Consider the following 20,713-nt stretch of genomic DNA (forward strand, 5'->3'; position numbering starts at 1 on the left):
CCGACGCATACACACACCACACACCGCATACACATACCACACACACACGACGCATACACACACCACACACACGACGCATACACACACCACACACACACGACACATACACACACCACACACACACGACACATACACACACCACACATACACACGACACATACACACACGACACATACACATACGCACAACACGACACACACGACACACACACCACACACGACGCACCCACACACGACGCACACACACGACGCACCCACACACGACGCACACACACACCACACACACACGACGCACACACACCACACACACGACGCATACACACACCACGCATACACACACCACACACACGACACATACACACACCACACACCGCATACACACACCACACACACACGACGCATACACACACCACACACACACGACGCATACACACACCACACACACACGACACATACACACACCACACACACACACGACACATACACACACCATACACACACGACACATACACACACGCACGACACGACACACACACGACACACACGACACACACACACCACACACACGACACACACACACACGACACACACACACACGACACACACACACACGACACACACACGACACACACACACGACACACACGACACACACACACGACACATACACACACCACACGACACATACACACCACACACACGCATGACACATACACACACTTGCACATGACACACACACACACCACACACGCACACCGACGCTTGACACACACCGCACACTTACGCTTGACACACACCGCACACTTACGCTTGACACACACCGCACACTTACGCTTGACACACACCGCACACTTACGCTTGACACACACCGCACACTTACGCTTGACACACACCGCACACTTACGCTTGACACACACCGCACACTTACGCTTGACACACACCGCACACTTACGCTTGACACACACCGCACACTTACGCTTGACACACACCACACACTTACACTTGACACACACCCACACTTACACTTGACACACACCCACACTTACACTTGACACACACCCACACTTACACTTGACACACACCCACACTTACGCTTGACACACACCCACACTTACGCTTGACACACACCCACACTTACGCTTGACACACACCACACACACTCTTGACACACACCACACACACGCTTGACACAGAGGGTACCCAATGATATTCGGGTAAGCGTTCTCCAAGGCGGCCTTCGCGACACACGACGGTGCAGAGTCGCTGAGCAGAAACTCATAGCCAAGCTCCGCACACACGAAGATGACCTCAACCGGGATATTGGGTTCATGTCACACTATTTGTAACCCCCACAGTTGCCTGGACCTGCAGAGTTTCACGAGCTGTCTTGTCTGGAGACAATACACATCTTTTTAGCCTGTCTTGATGCTCTCTCCACTCACGGTGTTTTGTTTCTTAAAAACCTGATTAGTTGTAAGTATTCGCATTCCAACCATTATTCATGTAAATTGAGTTTGTGTCTTTATATGTTCTGTTTGTGAACAGAATTCCCACTCACCTGAAGAAGGGGCATGGAGCTCCGAAAGCTTGTGTGGCTTTTGCTACCAAATAAACCTGTTGGACTTTAACCTGGTGTTGTTAAACTTCTTACTGTGTTTACCCCAGTCCAACGCCGGCATCTCCACATCATACAAATATCAAACATGCCTACCACTCTATCGCCCGCCCACACTTTGGCAAATCAGACCACAAGGCTGTGCTCCTGCTCCCAGCTGACAAGCAAAAACTGAAGCGGGAGAATCCATCAAAGAGGGTCGTGCAATGTTGGTCTGAGGAATCGGATGATCTCCTACAGGGCTGCTTGGAGTCAGTGGACTGGTCAGTATTTAAAACTCTGCAACCAGCCTGAACGAGTACGCCACTACAGTAACTGACTTCATTAGTAAGTGTGTAGAAGACTGTGTGCCAAAGAAGCAAAATCCGTGTGTTCCCCAACCGGAAACCATGGATAAACAGGGATATCCACTGCTTGCTGAAGTCCAGGTCTGAGACGTTCAAGTCAGGCGACACTGACCTATACAAGAAAGTCAGATACAATCCAAGGAGATCCATCAAAGATGCCAAAAGACAGTACCAGACCAAGCAAGAGTCCCAGGCTAGCCACCCAGACCCCCGCCGACTATGGCAAGGTCTACAAGACGTAACAGGCTACAAGTTGAAGGCATATAAAATCACCAGCTCCAATGCACCCCTCCCTGGTGAGCTCAAATGTATTCTACGCCCGTTTTGAGCAAGAGGTCAGCAAGAGCATGCCCTCCACCTTGGAAGCCCGGGATAAACCTGCATCTGGGGTCACCATTGCAGATGTCAGAGCAGCTTTCTTGAAGGTCAACCCATGGAAAGCAATTGGCCCGGATGGGGTACCCGGACGTGCACTCAGATCCTGCGTGGATCAGCTGCCGGAGGTATTCACAGAGATCTTCAACCTCTCTTTACAACAATCTGAGATCCCTATTTGCTTCAAGAAGACGACCATCATCCCGGTATCTAAGGAAAACCAAGCAGCGTGCCTTAATGACTATTGGCCGGTGGCTCTGACAACCATCATTATGAGGTGCTTCGAAAAATTAGTCATGGCACGAATCAATTCCAGCCTCCCGGACTACCTGGATCCACTACAGTTATCTTACCGCCGCAACAGGTCCACAGCAGATGCCATTTCCCTGGCCCTGCACTCAACCCTGGAACACCTAGATAACAAGGACACCTATGTCAGACTCCTATTTATTGACTACAGCTCAGCCTTCAACATTATTGTTCCAATGAAACATCTCCAAACTCCGTGGCCTGGGCCTCGGCACCTCCCTCTGCAACTGGATCCTGAACTTCCTAACTCACAGACCACATCAGTAAGGATAGGCAACAACACCTCCTCCACGATCATCCTCAACACTGGTGCCCCACAAGGCTGTGTTCTCAGCCCCCTACTATTCTCCTTATACACCTATGACTGTGCGGCCAAATTCCCCTTCAATTCGATTTTCAAGTTTGCTGACGACACCACCGCAGTGGGTCAGATCTCAAACAATGACGAGACAGAGTACAGGAATGAAATAGAGAAACTGGTGAACTGGTGCGGCAACAATAATCTCAGAGTCATAGAGGTTTACAGCATGGCAACAGCCCTTCGGCCCAACTTCTCCATGCCGCCCTGCTTATACCACTAAGCACGTCTCAATTGCCTACATTTGGCCTGTATCCTTTTAGAATCATAGAATCATAGAAGCCCTACAGTGCAGAAAGAGGCCATCTCTCCCTCAATGTCAACAAAACGAAGGAGATTGTCATCAACTTCAGGAAGCGTAAAGGAGAACATGCCCCTGTCTACATCAATGGGGATGAAGTAGAAAGGGTCGAGAGTTTCAAGTTTTTAAGTGTCCAGGTCACCAACAACCTGTCCTGGTCCTCCCATGCTGACACTATAGTTAGGAAAGCCCACAAACGACTCTACTTTCTCAAAAGACTTCGGAAATTTGACATGTCAGCTACAACTCTCACCAACGTTTACAAATGCACCATAGGAAGCATTCTTTCTGGTTGTATCAAAACTTGGTATAGCTCCTGCTCTGCCCAAGACCGCAAAGAACTACAAAAGGTCGTGAATGTAGCCCAATCCATCACGCAAACCAGCCTCCAATCCATTGACTCTGTCAACATTTCCCGCTGCCTCAGAAAAGCAGCCAGCATAGTTAAGGGCCCCACGCACCCCGGACATTCTCTCTTCCACCTTCTTCCTTCGGGAAAAAGATACAAAAGTCTGAGGTCACGTACCAACCGACTCAAGAACAGCTTCTTCCCTGCTGCTGTCAGACTTTTGAATGGACTTACCTTGCATTAAAGTTGATCCTTCTCTACACCCTAGCTATGACTGTAACTCTACATTCTGCACTCTCTTGTTTCCTGCTCTATGAATGGTATGCTTTGTCTGTATAGCACGCAAGAAACAATACTTTTCACTGTATGTTAATACCTGACAATAATAAATTAAATCAAACACCGCATGCGTACTCACTCACCGTGCGCGCACTCACACACACTTGCCACGCTCTCACACACGTGCCACGCTGTGGTGATATAATCAGGGCCTAGCTTTAAGGCCAATTAAATTGGATATCCTAAATTAAAGCATTGGGCATATTAAAATCAAACACAGTCAAAGCTCAGGCAGGCCAGACTTGACTAAGGTCAAATATACAAAGACACAGAAACATGTCTGGGCCTGTTCCATAAATCACCCAAAGATCTTGCACTCCACTGAGACCCAGCAGGAGATCATCGCACCCCATTGAAATGCACTGACCTATTGTTAGAAGATGATGTTAGAAGCCCAGGTTGGGCCAGAATTCCTGCAGTTGTAGAGCAAAGAACAAAGAACAGTACAGCACAGGAAACAGGCTCTTCGGCCCTCCAGGCCTGTGCCACTCATTGGTCCAACTAGACCAATCGATTGTATCCCTCAATTCCCAGACTGCTCATGTGACTATCCAGGTAAGTCTTAAACGATGCCAGCGTGTCTGCCTCAACCACCCTACTTGGCAGCGCATTCCAGGCCCCCACCACTCTCTGTGTAAAAAACATCCCTCTGATATCCAAGTTATACCTCGCCCCTCTCACCTTGAGCCCGTGACCCCTCGTGATCGCCACCTCCGACCTGCAGAAAAGCTTCCCACTGTTCACCCTATCTATATCTTTCATAATTTTAGAACATAGAACATAGAAAGCCACAGCACAAACAGGCCCTTCGGCCCACAAGTTGCGCCGATCACATCCCCACCTCTAGGCCTATCTATAGCCCTCAATCCCATTAAATCCCATGTACTCATCCAGAAGTCTCTTAAAAGACCCCAACGAGTTTGCCTCCACCACCACCGACGTCAGCCTATTCCACTCACCCACCACCCTCTGAGTGAAAAACTTACCCCTGACATCCCCCCTGTACCTACCCCCCAGCACCTTAAACCTGTGTCCTCTCGTAGCAACCATTTCAGCCCTTGGAAATAGCCTCTGAGAGTCCACCCTATCCAGACCCCTCAACATCTTGTAAACCTCTATCAGGTCACCTCTCATCCTTCGTCTCTCCAGGGAGAAGAGACCAAGCTCCCTCAACCTATCCTCATAAGGCATGCCCCCCAATCCAGGCAACATCCTTGTAAATCTCCTCTGCACCCTTTCAATGGCTTCAACATCTTTCCTGTAATGAGGTGACCAGAACTGCGCGCAGTACTCCAAGTGGGGTCTAACCAGGGTCCTATAAACACCTCTATTAGGTCTCCCCTCATTCTCCGTCTTTCCAGGGAGAACAAGCCCAGTTTACCCAATCTCTCCTCATAGCTAAGACCCTCCATACCAGGAAACATCCTGGTAAACCTTCTCTGCACTCTCTCTAACGCCTCCATGTCCTTCTGGTAGTGCGGCGGCCAGAACTGGACGCAGTACTCCAAATGTGACCTAACCAGCGTTCTATACAGCTGCAACATCAGACTCCAGCTTTTATACTCTATACCCCGTCCTATAAAGGCAAGCATACCATATGCCTTCTTCACCACCTTCTCCACCTGTGCTGCCACCTTCAAGGATTTGTGGACTTGCACACCTAGGTCCCTCTGCGTTTCTATACTCTTGATGGCTCTGCCATTTATTGTATAACTCCCCCCTACATTAGTTCTTCTAAAATGCATCACTTCGCATTTATCTGGATTAAATTCCATCTGCCATTTCTCCACCCAATTTTCCAGCCTATCTATATCCAGCTGTATTGTCCGACAATGTTCATCGCTATCCGCAAGTCCAGCCATCTTCGTGTCATCCGCAAACTTGCTGATAACACCAGTTACACCTTCTTCCAAATCATTTATATATATCACAAATAGCAGAGGTCCCAGTACAGAGCCCTGCGGAACACCACTGGTCACAGACCTCCAGCCGGAAAAAGACCCTTCGACCACTACCCTCTATCTCCTGTGGCCAAGCCAGTTCTCTACCCAACTAGCCACCTCTCCTTGTATCCCATGAGCCTTAACCTTCTTAACCAACCTGCCATGAGGGACTTTGTCAAGTGCCTTACTGAAATCCATATAGACGACATCCACGGTCCTTCCTTCGTCAACCGTTTTTGTCACTTCCTCAAAAAACTCCACCAAATTTGTAAGGCACGACCTCCCTCTTACAAAACCATGCTGTCTGTCACTAATGAGATTGTTCCGTTCTAAATGCGCATACATCCTGTCTCTAAGAATCCTCTCCAACAACTTCCCTACCACGGACGTCAAGCTCACTGACCTATAATTACCCGGGTTATCCCTGCTACCCTTCTTAAATAACGGTACCACATTCGCTATCCTCCAGTCCTCAGGGACCTCACCTGTGTCCAATGAAGAAACAAAGATTTCCGTCAGAGGCCCAGTAATTACATCTCTTGTCTCCCTGAGCAGTCTAGGATAGATGCCATCAGGCCCTGGGGATTTGTCAGTTTTAATGTTACCTAAAAAACCTAACACTTCCTCCCTTGTAATGGAGATTCTCTCTAACGGGTCAACACCTCCCTCTGAGACACTCCCAGTCAACAAGTCCCTCTCCTTTGTGAATACCGATGCAAAGTATTCATTTAGGATCTCCCCTATTCCCTTGGGTTCTAAGCATAATTCCCCTCCTTTGTTCCTGAGAGATCCGACTTTTTCCCTGACAACTCTTTTGTTCCTAACATATGAATAACATGCCTTAGGATTCTCCTTAATCCTGTCTGCCAAGAACATTTCGTGACCTCTTTTTGCCCTTCTAACTCCCCATTTGAGTTCTTCCCTACTCTCTCTGTATTCCTCCAGAGCTCCATCTGTTTTCTGTTGCCTGGACCCAACATTTGCCTCTCTTTTCTTTTTGATCAGATCCTCAATTTCCCTGATTATCCACGGCTCTCGAATCCTACCTTTCCTATCCTTCCTTTTTACAGGCACATGCCTGTCCTGCAGCCTTATCAACTGTTCCTTAAAAGACTCCCACATGCCCGGCGTGGACTTACCCTGGAACAGCCTCTCCTATTCAACGGCCACCAATTCCTGCCTAATCCGGCTATAGTTAGCCTTCCTCAAGTTTTGCACCCTACCCTTAGGACAACACTCGTCCTTGTCCATTACTATCCTAAAGTTAACAGAGTTGTGGTCACTATTTGCCACATGTTCCCCTACCGAGACTTTGACGACCTGACCGGGCTCAGTAGGGAAAATCTGTAGTAGGGAAAATGCTGGAATCCATTATTAAAGAGGAGATAGCAGGGCATCTGGATAGAAATGGTTCGATCAATCAGACGCAGCATGGATTCATGAGGGGAAAGTCGTGCTTGACGAACATGTTGGATTTTTATGAAGATGTGACGAGGGCGGTTGATGGAGGAGAACCGGTGGATGCGGTGTTTTTGGATTTCCAAAAGGCGTTTGATAAGGTGCCCCATAAAAGGCTGCTGAAGAAGATTAGGGCACACGGAGTTGGGGGTAGTGTGTTAAAGTGGATTGGGGACTGGCTATCCGACAGGAAGCAAAGAGTCGGAATAAATGGGTGTTTTTCTGGTTGGAGGAAGGTAACTAGTGGCGTGCCGCAGGGATCGGTACTCGGGCCGCAACTGTTTACCATTTATATAGATGATCTGGAGGAGGGGACGGAGTGTAGGGTAACGAAGTTTGCAGACGACACAAAGATAAGTGGAAAAGTGAATCGTGTGGAGGACGGAGAAGATCTGCAGAGAGATTTGGACAGGCTGAGTGAGTGGGCGAGGATATGGCAAATGGAGTATAACGTTGAGAAATGCGAGGTTATACACTTTGGAGGAAATAATAACAAATGGGATTACTATCTCAATGGAAACAAATTAAAACATGCTACCGTGCAAAGGGACCTGGGGGTCCTTGTGCATGAGACGTAAAAGCCCAGTCTGCAGGTACAACAGGTGATCAAGGCGGCAAATGGGATGTTGGCCTATATCGCGAGGGGGATAGAATATAAAAGCAGGGATGTCTTGATGCACCTGTACAGGGCATTGGTGAGGCCGCAGCTGGAATACTGTGTGCAGTATTGGTCCCCTTATATGAGGAAGGATATATTGGCATTGGAGGGAGTGCAGAGAAGGTTCACCAGGTTGATACCGGAGATGAGGGGTTTGGATTATGAGGAGAGGCTGAGGAGATTGGGTTTGTACTCGTTGGAGTTTAGAAGGATGAGGGGGGATCTTATGGAGACTTATAAGATAATGCGGGGGCTGGATAGGGTGGAGGCGGAGAGATTCTTTCCACTTAGTAAGGAAGTTAAAACTAGAGGACACAGCCTCAAAATAAAGGGGGGTCGGTTTAAGACAGAGTTGAGGAGGAACTTCTTCTCCCAGAGGGTGGTGAATCTCTGGAATTCTCTGCCCACTGAGGTGGTGGAGGCTACCTCGCTGAATATGTTTAAAGCGCGGATGGATGGATTCCTGAGCGGTAAGGGAATTAAGGGTTATGGGGATCAGGCGGGTAAGTGGTACTGATCCACGTCAGATCAGCCATGATCTTATTGAATGGCGGGGCAGGCTCGAGGGGCTAGATGGCCTACTCCTGCTCCTATTTCTTATGTTCTTATGTTCTTATTTCCCAGAACTCGATCCAGTATAGCCCCCTTTCTAGTTGGGCTATCTACATACTGTTCCAAAGAACCTTCCAGTACGCATTTTACAAATTCCTCCCTGTCCAGACCCCCAGCCCTAAGCACTTTCCAGTCTATTTGGGCGGCACGGTGGCACAGTGGTTAGCACTGCTGCCTCACAGCGCCAGGGTCCCGGGTTCGATTCCCGGCTTGGGTCACTGTCTGTTGTGGAGTTTGCACGTTCTCCCCGTGTTTGCGTGGGTTTCCTCCGGGTGCTCCGGTTTCCTCTCACAGTCCAAAGATGTGCGGGTTAGGTTGATTGGCCATGCTAAATTGACACTAGTATCGGGTGGATTAGCAGGGGAAATATTTGGGGTTATGGGGATAGGGTGGGATTGTTGTCGGTCCAGACTCGATGGGCCGAATGGTCTCCTTCTGTACTGTAGGGATTCTATGATCTATACCAGGGAAATTGAAGTCTCCCACTACAACAACCCTATTTTTTCTGCACATATCCAGAATCTCCTGACATATCCTCTCCTCCACTTCCCGTGGGCTGTTGGGTGGCCTGTAGTTTACCCCCAGCATAGTGATTGCACCTTTCCTGTTTCTGAGCTCCACCCACAGTGACTCATTACATGACCCCTCTAAATTGTCCACCCTCTGCACCGCTGTAATATGCTCCCTAACTAATATCGCTACTCCCCCGCCTCTGTCTCACCTAAAACACTTATACCCTGGAATATTCAGCTGCCAGTCCTGTCCTTCTTTTAACCATGCCTCCGTCACTGCAACCACATCCAAATTCCACGTAAGCATTAAGGCCTTAAGTTTGTCTGTCTTACCCGTTACGCTCCTCGCATTGAAGCAGATGCACTCCAGACCTTCAGGTCATCCTGCTCCAGAATGTTCTTCTTCTTCTCTAGCCTTGCCCTGGCCCCCAGTTCGACCCCAGCCTCAGTACTTATTGACCTACTGTTTTGTTCCCGACCCCCCTGCCACACTAGTTTAAACCCTGCCGAAACACACTAGCAAAACTCCCAGCCAGGATATTTGTGCCCTTCCAGTTAAGGTGTAACCCATCCTTTCCGTACAGGTGCCAGCCTGTCATGAAGACTTCCCAATGATCTATGAATTTGAAACCCTCCCTCTTGCACCAGTCCTTTAGCCACATGTTCAATTGTAGAATCTCCCTGTTCCTGGCCTCACTCGCACTAGGCACTGGGAGCAGTCCAGAGATTGCTACCCGAGAGGCCTTATTTTTTAGCCTAGCACCCATCTCCCTGAATTGCTCTCGTATAGCCCCCCTGCTCTTTCTACCTACGTCATTTTCACCAATGAGTACAATTACATCCGTTTGATTACCTTCCCTTTTTAATATGCTTCCTACCCTCTCGGAGACAACCAGTACCCCGGCACCAGGGAGGCAGACTACTATCCTGGAGTCTCGTTGGCACCCGCAGAACCGCCTGTCCGTGCCTCTAACCATCACATCTTCCACCACTATTTCTCTCCTAATCCCCTTCTTTCCCTTCTGGGCCTCTGAGCCTGTCTCTGTGCAGGCGATCTGGCCCTCGTGGCTTACCCCTGGAGGGTCACCCCCCTCCACAGAATCCAAAACAATATACCTATTTTGGAGGGCAACCACAGGGGATCCCTCCACTGACTGCTCACTCCCTTCCCCTCTCCCATCTGTTGCCTAGCCCTTACTATTATGGGAGACTGTCACTGGGGTACTTTCTGGTATATCACCCTTCTGACTTTTACTCTTCCTAACTGTGACCCACTTGTCTTCCTTCTGTGGCCCCGGTGTGACTACCTGCTTATAACTTCTATCTATTACTTTCTCATTTTCCCTGACTAAACTGAGGTCATCGAGCCGCAGCTCCACCTCCCTTACACAGTCTCTCAGGAGTTGCAGTTCCATGCTTCTGGCACAGATATGGACCTCCAGGAGGCAAGTCGTCTCCAGGAACTCCCACATCCCACACCAAATGCAGCAAACTGGCCTCTCACTCATACCTGCCATTTCCTTTATAGTTTTGGAAAAAAAAAACAACAACCTTCCTTGCCTCCGACTGTTTTCGCCGAAGCCCTTATCTTACATGTAAACAACACCATGGAGATGGACACCTGGGGGCGGGCCCTGATGTCCTGTCAGGCAGACATCAAGAAACCCACTGGTTGTAGAGGGTTGTTTTTCAAATTGGAGACCCGTGACCAGCGGTGTGCCTCAGGGATCGGTGCTGGGTCCACTGTTATTTGTCATTTATATTAATGATTTGGATGAGAATGTAGGAGGTATGGTTAGCAAGTTTGCAGATGACACCAGGATTGGTAGCATAATGGACAGTGAAAAAGGTTATCTCCGACTGCAACAGGATTTTGATGAATTGGGCCAGTGGGCTGACGAATGGCAGATGAAGTTTAATTTAGATAAATGTGAGGTGATGCATTTTGGTAGATTGAACCAGGGCAGGATTTACTCAGTTAATGGTAGGGCGTTGGGGAGAGTTACAGAACAAAGAGATCGAGGGGTACAGGTTCATAGCTCCTTCAAGGTGAAGTCACAGGTGGACAGTGGTGAAGAAGGCATTTAGCATGCTTGGTTTCATTAGTCAGAACATTGAATACAGGAGTTGGGACGTCTTGTTGAAGTTGTACAAGACATTGGTAAGGCCACACTTGGAATACTGTGTACAGTTCCGGTCACCCTATTATAGAAAGGATATTATTAAACTAGAAAGAGTGCAGAAGAGATTTACTAGGATGCTACCAGGATTTGATGGTTTGAATTATAAGGAGAGGCTGGATAGACTGGGACTTTTTTCTCTGGAGGGTAGAAGCTTGGGCTGAGTGTGTAGAGGTCTATAAAATAATGAGGGGCATAATTCAGCCAGATAGTCAATATCTTTTCCCAAAGATAGGGGAGTCTAAAACTAGAGGGCATAGGTTTAAGGTGAGAGGGGAGAGATACAAAAATGCCCAGAGGGGCAACTTTTTTTACAGAGGGTGGTGAGTGTCTGGAACAAACTGCCAGAGGTAGTAGTAGAGGCGGGTACAATTTTATCTTCTAAAAAGCATTTAGACAGTTACATGGGTAAGATGGGTATAGACAGATGTGAGCCAATTGCAGGCAATTGGGACTAACTTCAGGGTTTTTTAAAAAAGGGCAGCACGGACAAGTTGGGCCGAAGGGCCTGTTTCTATGTTGTCAACCTCTGTGACTCTATTGGAGCCCCCTCCTGAGACCTCATTGGCCGGAAGCCAGAGAAGTTTCTGGAAAGGTAGGGAGGGAGGGGGATAAAGGTACGCATCTCAGACACACCAGGAGCAAAGACTGAACAAGGGAGGCGATCTTCACCATCCGGAAGAGAAGGAAAAAGCTGCATCGCGACTCACCCTCATGACGATGGACCAGAGGGACTCAGAGAATCGGGCCTGCAGTTTAACCAAATCATCTTTGCAGGTAGTACACTTGCATCTGAGGTATCCTCATGTTTTATGTGGTGAATTTAAGGGTTAATAGTATTATTATTAATAAACTTATTGAACCTTTACTTGGGTTTGTCCTTTGTCCATCTTGCAAATAAGGGCACCGAGATAAACTTTTGACTAAGTAAACTGGTCGAAAGTATCTGAGGTTTTACAGGTACAACAAACAACATACATACCTCCAACAGATCGCCAACCTTCTCTTTTAGAACCATAGAACCATAGAAAATTACAGCTCAGAAACAGGCCTTTTGGCCCCCCTTGTCTGTGCCGAACCATTTTTTGCCTAGTCCCACTGACCTGCACTTGGACCATATCCCTCTCATCCATGAACCCGTCCAAGTTTTTCTTAAACGTTAAAAGCATTTACCACTTTATCCAGCAGCTCATTCCACACTCCCACCACTCTCTGTGTGAAGAAGCTCCCCCTAATATTCCCTTTAAACTTTTCTCCTTTCACCCTTAACCCATGCCCTCTGGTTTTTTTCTCCCCTAGCCTCAGCGGAAAAAGCCTGCTTGCATTCACTCTATCTATAACCATCAAAATCTTATACACCTCTATCAAATCTCCCCTCAATCTTCTACGCTCCAGGGAATAAAGTCCCAACCTATTCAATCTCTCTCTGTAACTCAGCTTCTCAAGTCCCGGCAACATCCTTGTGAACCTTCTCTGCACTCTTTCAACCTTATTTTCATCCTTACTGTAACTAGGTGACCAAAACTGTACACAATACTCCAAATTCGGCCTCACCAATGCCTTATATAACCTTACCATAACACTCCAACTTTTATACTTCATACTCCGATTTATAAAGGCCAATGTACCAAAGGCACTCTTTACAACCCTATCCACCTGTGACGTCACTTTTAGGGAATTCTGTACCTGTATTCCCAGATCCCTCTGTTCAACTGCACTCTTCAGAGTCCTACCATTTACCCTGTACGTTCTACTTTGGTTTGTCCTTCCAATGTGCAATATCTCACACTTGTCTGTGTTAAATTCCATTTGCCATTTTTTAGCCCATTTTTCTAGTTGGTCCAAATCCCTCTGCAAGCTTTGAAAACCTTCCTCACTGTCCACTACACCTCCAATCTTTGTATCATCAGCAAACTTGCTGATCCAATTTACCACATTATCATCCAGATCATTGATATAGATGACAAACAACAATGGACCCAACACCGATCCCTGCGGCACACCACTAGTCACAGGCCTCCACTCAGAGAAGCAATCCTCCACAACCACTCTCTGGCTTCTTCCATTGAGCCAGTGTCTAATCCAATTTACTACCTCCCCATGTATACCTAGCGACTGAACCTTCCTAACTAACCTCCCATGAGGGAACTTGTCAAAGGCCTTGCTGAAATCCAGGTAGACAACATCCACCGCCTTCCCTTCATCCACTTTCCTGGTAACCTCCTCGAAAAACTCTAATAGATTGGTCAAACATGACCTACCACGCACAAAGCCATGTTGACTCTCCCTAATAAGTCCCTGTCTATCCAAATATTTGTAGATCCTCTCCCTTATCACACCTTCCAATAACTCGCCCACCACCAACGTCAAACTTACTGGCCTATAATTTCTCGGATTTCTTTTGGAACCTTTTTTAAACAATGGAACAACATGAGCCACCCTCCAATCATCCGGCACCTCCCCCATGAATACTGACATTTTAAATATGTCTGCCAGGGCCCCTGCAAGTTCAACACTAGCTTCCCTCAAGGTCCGTGGGAATACCCTGTCTGGTCCTGGGGATTTATCCACTCTGATTTGCCTCAAGACAGAAAGCACCTCCTCCCCTTTAATCTGTAAAGGTTCCATGACCTCCCTACCTGTTTGCCCTATTTCCGTAGACTCCATGCCCGTTTCCTCAGTAAATACGGATGCAAAAAAAAAACATTTAGTATCTCCCCCATCTCTTTTGGTTCCATACACAGTCTACCACTCTGGTCTTCAAGAGGACCAATTTTATCCCTCACTATCCTTTTGCTCCTAACATACCTATAGAAGCTCTTTGGATTTTCCTTCACTCTGTCTGCCAAAGCAACCTCATGTCTTCTTTTAGCCCTCCTGATTTCCCTCTTAAATAGCTTCTTGCACTTTTTATACTCCTTGAGCATCTGATCTGTTCCTTGCTGCCTGTAAATTTCATACAACTCTCTCTTCCTCTTAATCAGTGTTACAATCTCCCTCGAGAACCAAGGTTCCTTATTCCTATTTACTTTGCCTTTAATCCTGACAGGAATATACAAACTCTGCACTCTCAAAATTTCTCCTTTGAAGGCCTCCCACTTTCCATTTACATCCTTACCAGAGAACAGCCTGTGCCAATCCACACTTCCCAGATCCCTTCTCATTTCATCAAATTTGGCCTTTTTCCAGTTCAGAACTTCAACCCGAGGACCAGATCTATCCTTATCCACGATCAGGTTGAAACTAATGGCATTATGATCACCGGATTCAAAGTGTTCCCTCACACTCACATCCATCACCTGCCCTAACTCATTTCCCAATAGGAGATCCAATATCGCATCCTCTCTAGTTGGCACCTCTGTATACTGATGTAGAAAATTCTCCTGAACACATTTTACAAACTCTACCCCGTCTAAACCTTTAACAGTATGCGAGTCCCAATCTATATGTGGAAAATTAAAATCCCTTACTATCACAACTTTGTGTTTCTTGCAGTTGTCAGCTATCTCTCCGCTGATTTGCTCCTCCAATTCTCGCTGACTATTGGGTGGTCTATAATGCAACCCCATTAATGTGGTCATACCTTTCCTGTTTCTCAGCTCCACCCATAGGGCCTCTGTAGACAAGCTCCCTAATCTATCCTGCCTGAGTACCGCTGTAACATTTTCCCTCACCAACAATGCCACCCCCCCACCTTTTATCCCTCTGCCTCTATCCCGCCTGAAACATTGGAACCCTGGAACATTGAGCTGCCAGTCCTGCCCCTCCTGCAGCCAAGTTTCACTAATGGCTATAATGTCATATTTCCATGTGTCTATCCACGCCTTCAGCTCATCTGCCTTCCCCACAATACTCCTGGCATTGAAATAGACACACCTCAAAAGATTATTTCCACCACACTCAACCCTTCCGTTTGTGATTTTGCTTGAACTAACCTGTCTTTTTACCCCTGCTCCACTATCTGCTGTGGTACTCTGGTTCCCATCCCCCTGAAAATCTAGTTTAAATGCTCCCCAATAACACTAGCAAACCTCCCTGCAAGTATATTGGTCCCCTTGTAGTTTAGGTGTAACCCGTCTCTCTTGTACAGGTCCCACCTGCCCCAGAAGAGGTGGGACCTGTACAAGAGAGGTACGGGTACCTCTGTTTTGCTCAACCTGTCCCTCTCCCCCATTTCAACAGCATAGGGGAGGTGGTGGCATAGTGGTATCATTACTGGACTAGTAATCCAGACACTAAAGGCAATGCTTGGGGTCCCAGGTTCAAGTCCTGCAACTGCAGATTGTGGAATTTGGAATTTGGAATTAAAATCATAGAAATCATAGAAACCCTACAGTGCAGAAAGAGGCCATTCGGCCCATCGAGTCTGCACCGACCACAATCCCACCCAGGCCCTGTCTTTATTTTAGTTGAGTGTGGTGGAAATAATCTTTTGAGGTGTGTCTATTTCAATGCCAGGAGTATTGTGGGGAAGGCAGATGAGCTGAAGGCGTGGATAGACACATGGAAATATGACATTATAGCCATTAGTGAAACTTGGCTGCAGGAGGGGCAGGACTGGCAGCTCAATGTTCCAGGGTTCCAATGTTTCAGGCGGGATAGAGGCAGAGGGATAGAGGCAAAGTCTAATGGTGACCATGAAAGTATTGTTGATTGTCAAAAAACCCATCTGGTTCACTACTGTCCTTTAAGGAAGGAAATCTGCCATCCTTACCTGGTCTGGCTTACACGTGACTCCGGTCTACAGCAATGTAGCTGACTCTTAACTGTCCCTTCAAGGGTAATTAGGGAAGGGCAATAAATGCTGGCCCAGTAATTATAATGTTTAACTGAGAAAAAATGAGCTAGTAAATGGATAAGGCGGCTTTATGCAACATCTACCCTTATAGGGCAGCACTTTAATTTCTGTGCTCAGCAGGTAGTTTTCCCCAGAACCTACTAAACTGGATTTACATGTCCCATGAATAAATAAAAGAAAAATAAAACCCATCATGTTTTAACCGCTCCCCAGTTCTGAACAAAACTCATATTAGACTTGAAACATTAACTCTGCTTCTCTCGCCACAAATGCTGCCAGACCTGATGTGTTTTTATTTCAGGCCAGTGACTCTGCTCTTCCATGTTTTCTAACAAAAGTAAAAGTTACGGTCTTTTGAGCCAGGATTCTATTCTGGGATCTTCCTGTCCAGTTATATCAACTGGGATTGTATGCGGAAGGGCAATATGCAGATGAGAAAAAGCAGGGGACGAAGGACACATCCTCGGGGAACACCAGAGGGAACAGTACAGAAGTGTGAAAAGCCAGGGCAAGGCTTTTGGGATGAGTCAGTCTACTCCTGTTCTCACACTTCTGCCACAATCATTTTTCCAATTGGGAATTTTACAACATTCCAGAATCAACATCGAGTTGAACAACTTCAGATCATAACCACGGCTCCCATTTTTTCCAGAAAGCGACATTGATAATAATTCTGATATTCATTTAAGTAATCCTATTACAGACTTTGTTCTTTCTTCTAACCCCTACCTCTGTACTTGCTTAAAATCCTAACATCCACAACATGTTCCATTTCTAATGAAGCGTTATGGACCCAGAACACTGACTGCTTCTCTCTCTGCTAATGCTACCTTATCTGTTGAGTATTTTCGGCATTTTCTGTTTATTACAAAAATTAGACTTTGTCTCCAATGTCCGATACTCTGTTTGATTGTAATTATAATGTTTAACTGAGAAAAAATGAGCTAGTAAATGGATAAGGCGGCTTTATGCAACATCTACCCTTATAGGGCAGCACTTTAATTTCTGTGCTCAGCAGGTAGTTTTCCCCAGAACCTACTAAACTGGATTTACAATGTGCGGAATAAAGACTGATTCTTATCAAAAGCAATTAAACATAGCAAAACAAGTCAAGAATTTTAACAGTACATACCTGCTGTTCGACAGTCCAGATTCATATTTATACTGATGGATTAGATTGTCCAAATTTCGGCAAAGTTGTAACGTCACAGCTGTCACCATCTTTTGCAGCACTTTCCCCATATATGGAAGGGTTGATGTTATCAACCCAATCCACTGAGAGTCCATTTTACAGGAAAAGGGTTGATTTAATGCCTTAATTACAGCAGAGATGAACATTCCCTGAGAAGTAATTGGTTGGGAGTGCAGATATTGTAAGGAAGTTAAAGGCTGTTGTGGATTACTATTCTCTAGGTCAGAGGTGACAAATTCATATCCTGTCTCACTATCTTCAGATGCAACCATCACTCTGTGCTCCAAGACAATCAAACGCTGCACCAGCTTTAGCAGCTGAGCCTGCAATGTGCTGCAATTGTCAATTTCATCTGCTGAAAAGTTGATGATACTATCCTCAGATAACCCCTCTTCGATGGCCATTACATTCTTTCCAGCTGTTCTCAGATAGTGCCACTTCTGTGCGCTGAAGACAGAGGAAAGCAAGCAATGAAGGACTACCTTCTGAACTTTGCATTTCAGCAACATGTCAGAGATAAAGCTGGCAAAGCCTTTGGCTGAACTTTCAGTCACTTTTGCCAATTCAGTAAAAAGTAAGGTGAGGATCTGTATGCTCACAATTTGTAAGTTTTGGTTTCCAGAAAGGTCCTGTTGAGTCACTTTTACATGGGCTGGGTAGTAGCTCCTCATAAAGTACAAACAGAGAGAGATAATAATTTCTATGTACATTGAACTACGGAAAGCATGGCTAGAATCAAGCGGAATGTGACTGTAAAAGTCCCTGCCCATGACAGAAATTCGGTGCCTGGCCATCAGATTCTGGAGTAGAGAGAGCTGTGGAGTGTAGGTATTATTTACACTAGTGGTGGAAATGGCACTCACAAATCCAACTGGATTTGCTTTCAAGATAGATTCAATGGCAGACAGAGCATGTAAAGCCCTTGTGGAGTCACACACTTGAAGATAAAGCAAAACATGCTGGTATAAAGGATGAATATGAAATTTTGAAGTTTTCCAGATTCCCGGAGATCCAATATCACTCTCTATTTCAGAAATTTCACCTTCACCACAGCTATACCAGTTCTCCAGGTCCAAGCTATCACCAAATGACACATTAGGTGGTTTCATTTTTTCATTCTGTGCCTTCTTTTTATCATCTTCCTTCTTTTTGTTTACTTTTATTTTGGGCTTTGCACCAGGTGGTTTAGGAAAATCTTTGATGCCAAGTTCTCTGTCAGACGGTTTCTCCATCATTTTGCCTTGGAGTCCTAAATGGTTACCAGTAGGACTTTTCTTTAATGACTGCATCTCTTCTGCAGAGAGACTGTATTTAGACAAAGGATCTTCAGATATTGTAATTGATGGTGAAGATTTGGGTCTACTTAAGCTTCCAGACAGGGTCCCAATGCCATCATCAGTTGAAGACAGCACACTTTCAGGACTGTTACACTTAATCATTCCATTCACGGAACTTCTAATATGCAGGCTTTTACTTTCACTTTGGAAAGAACACTCTACTGGCGGTATGCCAACACTTGACCCTAGTACATTGGTTTCACTCTCAGCTGGAACCTGACACACTAGAGATTCAGACTTGTCGTTCAATCCATCCACAACACTGTTGATCAAATGTGAAACCACTTGCTGCACAATAACATCCACTGAATCTTCTGACCAAATCTGTGAATTCCCATTAGTCGTAGCTCTGCCCATGCTTAATGGCTCTGCCTCATAACTGCTGTTATCTCCTGTTGAGGACTGGGAACAGCCAGATTCTGAACTATGTAGGATTTCTGTGTGTTGCTCCTGTAGGTCGAAGTCTGAAACTCCAAATGGTAGGGTTTCACTACTTGTGCTCAGCATCGACAACCTGTCACTCAGAGGGTTTACTGTAAAACTGAAGTTCTCCATTTCTTCTGCACCTAAATGTTTGCTAATAGTTCCTTTAGAAGTTGGGTGTTTTCCAGAGTCAAAGAATAGGTGTCCAAAAACTGGGATAAATGATACCAAAAAGAAAATTAACAATGATTTTCTTAAGTCAAGGTTGTTAACAAGCTCTAACATTAATAATAATTTAGAAATACAAACACTACCAATGAGAATTATTATTGAATCCTTGCCAATTCCAAAAAATTAGGTTTATTTTTTGTCTGCAAACTGAACACCTCAGACAGAGAAATAGATAACAATCTTCAACTGTAAAGTGTGTGGTAACCAACTGGGGAAAACCTTCAGATTTTTGAAAGTATTTTTCCCTGCTTAGCCCTTTTATTCTAAACAAATGCCACTTAACAGAAGATACAGAACTTGAGTATTGCTGAAAAATGCTGTTAAAATTGTTCATCTTGCACTCATCAAGACAGATGCATGTATGTTAATTTCAAAGGAAATTTCATGTCCTGTCCTCTGCAGGCAACAGAAACATGTCCAGATATTGCACCTTCTTTGAATTGAAAAGCCTGGAAGCCAATAGCATTCTCCATTGTAATAATGTCTTGACCAGCATTGACTTGCCAACCAATCACCATAGTTTTTTTCATGCAATACAAACTGTGGCTGACTATGAAATTTGGTATTTTTGCATCTGTCCTGATGAGTCAGGCACCAAGCCTTTCTTTTCAGAAGAAAAAATGCTAAATTGCTTCACAGTTGCAAATTAAACCTGAGCAGGCATGGGATTACAGGAAAGCACCACAGGTAACATTAGAGAGAGGGGTTTCAAGGGGAATTTAAGGCAAGCAGGGATTTACTTTAGCTTACACTTCAGAATAGTTTGAATTCACACAGCACAAAAGATCACTATCACTGAAATGTTAATTAAATAAAATTCAAAGTATGTCAATAATCTGACTTTTCACATAACTGGATATTTACTCACCATCTACCCCATTAATTCCTCGCAAGTAATTAACGGCATCATCTTCAATAGGTGTACTCTTGGATTTACTTATGTGCCTCTCTATTTGCATTCGTTGCACAGAGATACGCTGGGTTTTTGGATGGAGCAGCAGTAGAAGCAGTGGCTCAAGGATCCTTGCAATGTCATGTCTCTGGATACATTGGTTCAGCCAAGCCTGAGCCACTGAACAAATGGAGCCATCCATGCTGCTCAGGCTATCAAGCATTATGAAAAGAGACCTGCAAAAACAACAAATCACAGAAATTTAAACACAGTTATACCTTGCAAACATCCAAATGGTCCACTGATCATCAGAGATCGAAAAATGACTTAGAATCCAGCTGCAAGTCATAGCTAGGTTAGTCAAGTCAAGGCAGTTACCTGGGGCGTTCGCCGGAAGCATAAAAAGCCGGCTGCACTATACAGCGGGCAGCGTCGGGAGCGGGCAGTGGAGTGAGTGGGAAGCAGAGTGTGAACTATAAGGGCTTT

The 20,713-nt window shown here is 45.8% G+C and overlaps 1 protein-coding gene across 8 annotated transcripts in view; it reads right to left on the minus strand.

The window, feature by feature from the left end:
- Nucleotides 1-20,713, minus strand: part of dop1a (DOP1 leucine zipper like protein A) — a 352,103-nt gene that overhangs the window by 142,275 nt on the left and 189,115 nt on the right. For all 8 annotated transcript variants that reach the window (XR_013499663.1, XR_013499664.1, XM_078230041.1 and 5 more), the window contains 2 exons: nucleotides 20,204-20,463; nucleotides 17,285-19,316 (listed from right to left, as the gene is read on the minus strand). Coding sequence is in view for 6 of the 8 variants with exons in the window: in XM_078230041.1 (XP_078086167.1) it covers nucleotides 17,285-19,316; nucleotides 20,204-20,463 (2,292 nt within the window). In the remaining 2 variants the exon portion in view is untranslated. The remainder of the gene's footprint in view (nucleotides 1-17,284; nucleotides 19,317-20,203; nucleotides 20,464-20,713) is intronic.

Source organism: Mustelus asterias, chromosome 15 (genome assembly GCF_964213995.1).
Source record: "Mustelus asterias chromosome 15, sMusAst1.hap1.1, whole genome shotgun sequence".
NCBI classification, from domain to species: domain Eukaryota; kingdom Metazoa; phylum Chordata; class Chondrichthyes; order Carcharhiniformes; family Triakidae; genus Mustelus; species Mustelus asterias.